The sequence below is a fragment of the Plecotus auritus genome (genome assembly GCF_963455305.1).
Source record: "Plecotus auritus genome assembly, chromosome: 7".
In the NCBI taxonomy this organism is placed as follows: Eukaryota; Metazoa; Chordata; class Mammalia; order Chiroptera; family Vespertilionidae; genus Plecotus; species Plecotus auritus.
In genome coordinates this window covers 43,072,932-43,082,926 of record NC_137774.1, presented here as the reverse complement: position 1 = coordinate 43,082,926, position 9,995 = coordinate 43,072,932, and the positions used below count along the sequence as shown (strand labels likewise).

At 47.9% G+C, this 9,995-nt stretch overlaps 2 protein-coding genes across 2 annotated transcripts; one reads left to right on the top strand and one right to left on the bottom strand.

Moving 5' to 3' along the window:
• Window positions 1-267: 267 nt before the first annotated feature.
• On the bottom strand, window positions 268-1,481 carry VMO1 (vitelline membrane outer layer 1 homolog; the record flags this gene model as incomplete). Its single annotated transcript, XM_080678042.1, has 3 exons — window positions 1,293-1,481; window positions 842-939; window positions 268-565 (listed from the first exon to the last, which is right to left on the bottom strand). The coding sequence occupies exons 1-3, from the start codon at window positions 1,467-1,469 to the stop codon at window positions 268-270; spliced, it is 573 nt and encodes a 190-aa protein (XP_080534168.1). The 5' UTR covers window positions 1,470-1,481.
• A 1,872-nt stretch (window positions 1,482-3,353) lies between these two features.
• On the top strand, window positions 3,354-6,568 carry GLTPD2 (glycolipid transfer protein domain containing 2; the record flags this gene model as incomplete). Its single annotated transcript, XM_080678039.1, is given in 4 exon segments — window positions 3,354-3,548; window positions 3,550-3,633; window positions 3,902-4,068; window positions 4,164-6,568. Coding segments are annotated over 4 exon segments (984 nt in total). The 3' UTR covers window positions 4,702-6,568.
• Between the last annotated feature and the right edge of the window lie 3,427 nt (window positions 6,569-9,995).

The window sequence follows — 9,995 nt, the reverse complement described above, 5'->3', positions numbered from 1 at the left end:
CGCTCTCAGAAAGCCAGGAGCTTCCTTCACTTGTATGCAAAATTGTATTTAAGTGCCTTTTTCTGGACTATAGGTCCATAACTTTGAGTAGCCAGCCATGGACTGCTGAGCCAAACCTGAGTTTCAGCCTGGCCCAATGCTAGGCTAGGAGACAGGGAGATGCAGTTTCCTATGCCTAAGACAAATGACACCAAAGCCAAGACAGGGAAGCTTGAATACGGAAGGTGGGACAGCCGGAGGTGGGGCCGAGAGAGGACCGCAAAGGGATCAGCTGCTGCAGCAGGAAAAACGCACGTCATTAATCGCGGTGTCATCGGGGAGGCCTCTAGGCCGCTGGATCTTGGTCTGCAAACCACATATGCCTTTAGGACACGGCTCACTCCAGTTTCCAAAGTCTCCCCAGGCCAGGCCAGGCCCCTCCAGCTCCGTGCCGTCGGAGCAGCGGAAGCGCACGTTGTTCGCGCCCGTGTTGTCCCCAAGGGTCGTGGGTGCCTCCACTCGGAGTGAGAAAGCCACGAGGAAGCCGCCATGGGGACACCACTGCGGCTCGCTCCATGCGCCCCACCTGCGAGGGAAGGGAAGACTCACTGGCTGTGGGGGCAACCCCCACTCACCTCCAGCCCGACCCAGCCCCGGGGACTTCCTAAGCCAGGGGCTACCTGTCCTCGGAGGGTCAGGTCTAACTACCTGACATCCACCGAGGTGCAGAGGGGAGGTCTACAACTACTCCCCAGGTCTAAAGTGTGGCAGCTGTGGAGTTACCTGCCGGCTGGGAGGTGGGGGGTAACAGCGGATAAGGGGCATACCCCACCCTAGGGCGTCATTGGCCCCTGCCCCTCACCTTCCAGACTCGGACTCCACTATGTGCCCACGGGAGCAGTGCAGCCGAATCCCGTTCATTGCCGTGTCGTCTCCAGGAATGCCTTGCGGGGGCTCCACCTGGCGCGGAGAAGAGGGGTAAAGATAAGTCAGACTACCGTTCACTATTTTATTTTTTTACAAATAAACGTTGAATGCATTCTTTTTCATTTTTATTACTGGAATTGGTTGGTATCTTTTATTTAAAAAAAAAACACATTTTTATTGATTTCAGAGAGGAAGGGAGAGACAGAAACATCAATGATGAAAGAGAATCATTGATTGGCTGCCTCCTGCATGCCCCCTACTGGGGATGGAGCCCGCAACCCCAGCATGTGCCCTTGATCCGAGGAATCTAACCGGGACCCGTCAGTCCGCAGGCTAAAGTTCTATCCACTGAGCCAAACCTTTGAGACCTAGATCTGAGCCCTCACCTTGATGGAGAACCCGATGGTGAATAATCCGTCAGGACACATCTCGGGCCAGGCCCAGTCGCCCCAGGGGCCCCCGTTGGTCACCTCGATGGTGTAGCCGCTGGAACCAACCCCTCGGGCGTGCCCGCAGCACATCGCCCACAGCAGCAGCAGCTTGGCTCCCGCGCCCCGCTCCATTCTGCAGCCTCTGTGAGCCAGGGCCCCTTAAACAGGTTTATACCACCTCTGCCCCATGAGGGATCCGATTGCGGAAGTGACACCAAAAAGTAATCCGCTCCCAGAACCCTGCAGACCCATGCTTCCAGCGCCAGAGGAGGAGGGGCATCAGGAGCAGACAAGTTGAAATCACCACCATCTACTGAACTTTTACTACAGGCCACGAACTGTAGTTAGCATCTTGCAGGCGTGTTCTATTTAACCCTCACAGTTTTAGGAGGTGGGAATAAGCCTTCCTATTATGTAGATTAGGGAACAGGGGCTTAGAAATGGCAAGCAACTTGCCTAAGGTCACTGTCAGCCAATCTGAGAAACACTTCAACACTGGGAAATGGGAAGCCCAAGGCTAGGGATGGAAGTGAAGGCTCCTGAATCCCACCAGACAGGATTGGTCAGTAGCAAACTCAGGGACCTCTCAGATTCAAGGGAGCATCGGAGTGAGAGATAGGGAAAGAATCCATGAACTGTGGGAGCTAGGAAGAGTCTTCGTAGAGATTGGGGTCCTGACTTCTTGAGAATCTGGGGTACTCTCCCTCATCCCAAGAAGAAAATATACAGAGAGACAGGGACAATTCTAAGAAGTTTATGGACTGCGGGCTATGAACAGGAGATATTGTTTATTTGATTGCATCCTGTATCCTTTCTCTGAATATACCCCTTCCATGGCCACTAGGTGGACTCCTAATTTGCAAAAATCAAAACCAAGGCCCTCTTCCCCCCCTGCCCCCCGCAAAAAAAAACACACAAATTTGTCATCTGGGGTACTACCCTTGATTTGCCTGCCCCTAATACACATTTCTTTGTTTATTAACATACTAGAGGCCTAGTGCACAAAATTCGTGCACTGTTAGGGTCCCTAGTGGCTGCCGGCTGATGTGGGGGGGTCCTCCCTCCCTTCCCCTCGCTGGCCCCATCACCTGACTGAACTCCCTACCAACTCCCAGTTGAGGGGACAATTTGCATACTATGCTTTTATTATATAGGAAAGGTATGTCGCAATAATGTACTTTGGCCCAGGTAATATTCTAAATTCTGTAAATAGAGCTGCAACCAAGTAAAACAAGATTCACCAGAGCTCACATTCCAGTGGGGGAAACAGATTATAAAGTCTCCAATGGACCTTGAGCTCTATGAAGGCTCGGTTTATTTGTCTTCTTGAGGCCTAATCAGGGTCTGGCATGTGGAAGTACTTAATAAAGGTTTGTTTGATAAATAATAGAGGAACTAACCTGGAGTTGGGACATGGACTGGGTAGGAGCTGGTGAGGGCATGGTGGATAAAGCCTAAAGTAAACAATCAGGAGATCAAGCGTCTAGATCAAGACAAGGTCCCCTGGGGATAGGCTAGATAATTTAGAAGTGGGTGCCCTGTGCTTGAACTTTATAGGTAAGATTTATGGAGCAATTGTGGTAAGCTTTTCCATTTACAGTGTTTACATGTACATTATCATTTAATCCTGGCAAAGTACCTATTATTATCCTCAATTTACAGTGGAAGGAACTCAATCCCAGAGTTATCTTAGGACCCACGTCATTGCTCAGCGTGGGAGCTGGTTCTGACCCCAGCTTCCCTTCTGGATACCCAGGCTGCCTCTTCCTACAACCTGATCCTATAAGGAAGGGAAATACAGAGACCTGTCATGGCCATGGAACTTCCCAAATCCTCTTAATCTGGTTTCTCACCCCTGAGGTGCTGCCCTCTGGGGCAAAGGACACAGGGTAAGGGGCCTTAGGTTAATTATTAACCCTTGCACCTCAGTGCACCGCGGGCTTCTCTTCCTTCTGGGAGGCGGAGGGATAAGGACTAGGTAGGAGCTGGTGAGGGGTGGTGGTCCCAGCAGCATCCATGGGGGTCGTGCTGCTTCCACAGGTCTCCAGGCGCTGGCTCCGCCATACAATTCCTCTTGCCATTTTCGCGCTGCTACTTTTGTATCTCTGTACTCGGAGCCTACGTGAGTGGCCTCTTCCCCCACCTTCTCTGGCAGGAACCCAGGAATCCAGGTCCTGGGGACCTAAGGCCCCTCTTCGAGTTCTCACCGCCCCCGCCTTGTCTCTCCCCAGGCGACCTCTCAGGCTGCGAATCCGGGGCCCAGCCCTGCGTTACGGAGAGACCTCGGCCTTCACAGGTACGCTCGGGACAGAGCTGGGAATCGGGAACTCCAAGTAGGTCCCTGAACAGGGGGAAGATGGAGCCAGGCTGACTGACTCCCTGCTGAAGGGCGGGTCTTCCTTCCTTTACCCCCTCCCCTGACAGAAGCTGAGAGCACAGCAGGGGGGACACCAGCTAGACCGTAGGAATAACTTCTTCAGAGCCCGACTGGGCTGTTTGGCGAAGTAGGCCTAACAGGCTAGGGGTTCTGCTCCCGTCCCCCCTCCCCATATTTACTCCCCCAGATCCGGCAACAGTTGGGATCCCTGGAGGCCCCGGAGCGGGAAGAGCCTCAGTGTCTGGGCCCCCAGGGGATGCTGGGCCGCTTGGTGAGGCCGTTCCGCGCTAGTCTGAGCCTGGAAGGGGATGTGGAGTTGTCGCAGTACCTGGCGGGATGGAGGGAGCTAATCAAGTGAGTGGTCTCCCTCCCCTAATCCAGTCCCCGCCTCCAGTGGCTCCGTCGCCCTCTCTCTAACCAGCCCACTCTTCCCACCACCAAACACACAGATTCCTAACTCCCTTCGGCTCCATCTTCACCTTCGCCACAAGCGAGGCCTTCACCAAAGTGACAGCCCTCGAGGCTCGGGTGCACGGCCCAGATGCCGCGCACTACAAATCGCTGGCGACCATGGCTGCGTGGGAGCGGCGGGCGGGACGGCTGGAGAGGCCTGGGATCGCCCCTCCGGACTCGGCCAAGTCCTCGGGCTCACGAACGACTCTCTTGCTGCACCGTGCGCTACGCTGGTCCCAGCTCTGCCTCCAGCGGGTGGCCACCGGGACGCACAGAGGCCCGAGCGCCGGCGAGCAGTGCAGCGACGCCTACAGCACAGTCCTGGGCCCGCACCACGCTTGGCTGATTCGGCAGGCCGCCCGCCTCGCATTCCTCTCCTTCCCGGGTCGCGGCCGCTTGCTGGAGCTGGCCTGTCCGGGAACCAGCGAGGCGGAGGCGCGGGCCGCGTTGACTCGCGCGGCGGCCACCCTGGAGGATGTCTACAACCGGACGCAGGGCTTGCTGGCCGAGCGCGGCCTGCTCCATTTGGCCTAAGGGACCCACTAGGAAGAGAGCGGCCCGGGGCGGGACCCGCGCAGCACTAGGCTCAGGGTCCAGGCCTCTGGAGCCCGGCTACAGAGGCGGGGCGCCTGATATCCTGCCTCTTCGGTGTCGTCACTCCCTTGCAGGCGCGCCCCGGGTGGGGTGGGATTTTTTATCTCCTCCCCGTCGCTATCTCAGCCACTCCTATGGCTGCCCTTGCCAACTGATTGCCAAGTCTCCAGCCCCCATAAAGCCAAATATTTCCTAGATACCTCCACAGACCGGCAAATGCAACACGTCCGACTGGGATCCAATCGCCTCCTCCCAGAACTTCACCTCTTGTGTTCCTTGTCTCTATGAAGAAATGGCACCCTTTTCTGTCAACCACCCAAGCCTAAAACCTCACACCAGGCAGAAGCTCAGCGCAACATACATCTTTATTAAATGACTTTGGCTGCTCCCACAACGAGAGTGAACATGAAAGAGCTTAGCATTTCATACACTGATAACTCCCAAATTACAACTCCAATCCAGTTTACCCTGGATTCCAGAATCCTATCTATACACCTCCTTATTCGACATCTCCATTTGGATTTCAACTACACATAGCAAACTTAAATGCCTAAAACTATGCTTCTAATTCCCTCTCCTCCCAAAGTACCCTCTTTATAGCCTTTGCTATCTCAATTCCATTCTTCTAGGTCCTTAAACCAAAAACCTTGTAGTCATCCTGACTGTTCTGTTTCTCGTTCATTGTACCCACATTCAATTTGTCAGAACCTGACTACTTCCCACTATCTCCACTGCTACCACACTTGTCAAGCCAATTTTATTACCTATATTGTTGCAATTGTCTCCTACTTGTCTCTCTGTTCCATACTTTACCTCCCTATAATATATGTTCAATAGAGCAACCAAAATGATTATTTAAAATGTAGTTCACATCATGTCACTTCTCTGCTCAAAACCTTCCAATGGCTTCCTATTGCACTCCGACTGAAAAAAATTAATTTAGTCCTAGTTGGTCTGGCTCAGTGGATAGAGTGTCAGCCTGGGGCCTGAAGGGTCTCAGATTTGATTTAGGTCAAGAGCACATGCCGAGGTTGCCCGCTCAACCTCCGGTAGGGGGCGTGCAAGAGGCAGCTGATCAATGATTCTCATCATTGATGTTTCTTTCCCTCTCCCTTCCTCTCTGAAATTAATTTAAAAAAATTTTTTTAATTAATCAGGAAATTTTCTGTATCATGTTTTCAGTTGAGAATGATGAAAAGCTTTGTAAAGATCCTACCTGATCTGACTTTGCATTAGCCAACTTGACCTCCTCAATATTCACTGGACATGTCAGATTTGATCCTGCCTCAGAACCTTTGCACTTGCTCTCCCCTCTGTCCATACTGTTTTTCCCCCAAATAGACAAATGTCTTCCCTCCTTACTTCCTTCTGGTCTTTATTCAAATGTCTCCTCAGTGAGATCTTCCTGATTATTCTAAAATGTCAACACATACACACTTCCTAACTTCCTTCCTTGCTTTATTTTTCTTCTTATTCAATTCACTCTCTAACATACTGTATATTGTAAGTATTTTTTGTTGTCCCCCCCAATGTATATAAGCTCCATGGGGCTAGAAATTTCTGTCTATTTTGTTCCCTGATGTACCTTCAGTGCTTCACACAGTGCCTGGTACCTAGTAAACACCATGGTTTCTTGTTGAATGAATGTATGAGCACTAAAAATAGTTCAGATGGCTGGAGCCAAGAGAGTCAAAAAAAAAAAAAAGAAGGGGGTTGCACAACAATGTGAATGTACTTGGTATTACTAGATTGTACACCAAAAATGGTTAAAATGCTACCTTTTATGTTGTTATTTATATTTTACTACAATAAAAAATTTAAAAGTAGCCTGGCTGGTGTGGCTCAGTGGTTGAGTGTTGACCTATGAACCAGGAGGTCATGGTTCAATTCTGGTCGGGGCACATGCCTGGGTTTCAGGCTTGATCCTCAGTGTGGGGTGTGCAGGAGACAGCCAATCAATGATTCTCTCTCATCACTGATGTTTCTATCTCTCCTTCTCCCTTCCTCTCTCTGAAATTAATAAAAACATATTTTAAAAAGTATATAAAAAAGAATTGACCAATGAATGCATAGATAAGTAGAACAAATTGACCATCTCTCTCTCCCTCCTGCCTCCCACTCTCTTTCCCTTCCTCTCTCTCTCTCAAATCAATAAATAAAAATTAAAAGAAAAAAAGTTCTTTGAAAAGATCAAGAAAATTAACAAAACTTTAGCTAGACTGACCAATAAAAAAAGAGGAAAGACAAATTATTAAAATCACTAATGAAAGGGGACATTACTACAAATTTTACAGAAATAAAAGGGATTATAAGGGAATACTATAAACCATTGTAGACTAACAAATTAGATAACCTAACAGAAATGGACAAATTCATAGAAAGACATAAAGTACCAAAATGGACTGAAAGGTAAATATAGCCCTAGCCAGTTTGACTCAGTGGGTAGGGTGTCAGCCTGCGGACTGAAGGGTCCCAGGTTCTATTCTGGTCAAGGGCACATGCCTGGGTTGCGAACTTGATCCCCAGTGGGGTGCGTGCTGGAGGCAGTTGATCAATGATTCTCTCTCATCATTGATATTTCTCTCTCTCTCTCCCTCTTCCTTCCTATCTGAAATCAATAAAAAAAAAATTTTAATAAAGAGTGAGAATAGCCCTAACCGGTTTGGCTCAGTGGATAGAGGATCGGCCTGCGGACTAAAGGGTCCCAGGTTCGATTCCAGTCAAGGGCATGTACCTTGGTTGCGGGCACATCCCCAGTAGGGAGTGTGCAGGAGGCAGCTGATCGATGTTTCTCTCTCATCGATGTTTCTAACTCTCTATCCCTCTCCCTTCCTCTCTGTAAAAATCAATAAAATATATATTTTTTAAAAAGAGTGAGAATGCTTTAATAAAAAAGTAAATAGAAACTCTGACTAGTCCTATAACGAAGAGATTGAGTTAGTAATAAAAACTTCCCACAAAGAAAAGCCCAGCACCAGACATTTTCACTGATAAACTCTACTGAATGTTAAAAAAAAAAAAATTAGCCCTAGCTCTGGCTCAGTGGGTAGAGCATCAGCCTGTGGACTGAAGGGTCCCGGGTTCCATTCTGGTCGGGGGCAGGTGACTGGGTTGTGGGCTTGATCCCCAGTGGGGACCATGCAGGAGGCAGCTGATCAGTGGATCTCTCTTATCATTGATGCTTCTATCTCTCCCTCTCCCTTCCTCTCTGAAATCAATAAAAATATATTTTAAAAAAATTAATGGCAATCCTTCTCAAACTATTACAAAAATAGAAAAGGAGGGAAGTCTTCCTACTTATTCTAAGAGGCCTATATTGCCCTGATACCAAAGATATATATAAAAAAGCAATTACAGACCAATATATTGATATATTGTATGAGTAGAGATGTAAAAAATCTTCAACAAAATACTAGCAAACCATATATTAAAAGTATTAGCCCTGGCCAATGTTTTTCAGTGGTTAGAGCATTGGCCCACGCACGAATGGGTCACAGGTTTGATTCCCAGTCAAGGGCACGTACCTGGGTTGCAAGTTTGTGCGATACCCGGCCCTGGTTGGGGTGCTGTGGGAGGTAAGCAATCTATGTGTCTCTCTCAAATCAATGTTTCTCTCTCTCTCCTCCTCCTCCTACTCTCTCCACCTCCCTCCCTCCTCCCCTCTCTCCCTTCCACTCTCTAAAAATCAATGGAAAAAATATCCTCAGGTGAGGATTAACAAAAAAAGTATTACACCCATGGTCAACTGATTTTCAACAAAGGTGTCAAGACCATTCAAAGGGAACAGAATAGTCTTTTCAACAAATAGTGCTGGAACAAATGAATATCCATGTACAAAAGAATAAATATTGGATCTTAGCCGGTTTGGCTCAATGTATAGAACGTCGGCCTGTGGACTGTAGGGTCCTAGTTTCAATTCTGGTCAAGGGCACATGCCCGGGTTGCACTGAGGGCTCCATCCCCAGTTTGGGGCGTGTAGGAGGCAGCAGATCAATGATTCTCTCTCATTGATGTTTCTATCTCTCTCTCCCTCTCCCTTCCTCTCTGAAATCAATTATATATGTATAATGAATATTGAGCCCCTACACATTATATACAAAATTAACTCAAAATTAATCATAGACCTAAAATATAAGAATTAAAATTATAACACTGTTAGGTGAAAACATGGCTGTAAATCTTTGTAGCCTTGGGTTAGGCAACAGTTTCTCAGATATCAAAAGCATAAGCAACTAAAGGAAAAACAGACAAATTGGACTTAACCAAAATTTAAAATTTCGTGCTTCAAATGATACCAATGAAGAAAGTGAAAAGAGCCTTAGCCAGTTTTGCTCAGTGGATAGAGAGCATCAGCCTGTGGACTGAAGGGTCAGATTGTTAGATTCCAGCCAAGGGCACATGCCCGGGTTGCGGGCTCAATCCCCAGTGCGAGGTGTGCAGGAGGCAGCCGGTCAATGATTCTCCCTTATCATTGATGTTTCTATCTCTCCCTCTTCCTTCCTCTCTGAAATCAATAAAGAAATAGTAAAAAAAAAAAAAAAAAAAGAAAGTGAAAAGATAATCCATAGAACGGGAGAAAATATTTGCAGATCATGTATCTGATACAGGTCTAGCATCTACAATGTCAAAAACACTCTTACAAACTCAACAAAAGATAACTCAATTTTAGCCCTGACCAGTTTGGCTTAGTGGATAGAGCATCGGCCTGCAGACTCAAGGGTCCCGGGTTCGATTCTGGTCAAGGGCACGTACCTTGGTTGTGGGCACATACCCAGTGGGGAGTGTGCAGGAGGCAGCTGATTGATGTTTCTCTCTCAACGATGTTCCTAACTCTCTATCTCCCTCTCCCTTCCTCTCTGTAAAAAAATCAATAAAATATATTATTTAAAAAAAAAGATAACCCAATTTTAAAATGGGCAAAGGACTTCTTCAATAGACATTCCTCCAAAGAAGATAAATAAACGGACAATTAGCATATGAAAATAGGCTCAACATCACTAATCATTAAGGAAATACAAAAACAACAACCCACAAGATACCAATTCACACCATCCAGGATGGCTAAAGTAAAAACACACAATAACAATTAGTGAGGATGTAGAGAAATTGGAATCCTGTTAAGTGGCTAGTGGGGATGTAAAATGGGACAGCTGCCATAACCAGTTTGGCTCAGTGGATAAAGCCTCGGCCTGTGGACTGAAGGGTCCCAGGTTCGATTCCAGTCAAGGGCATGT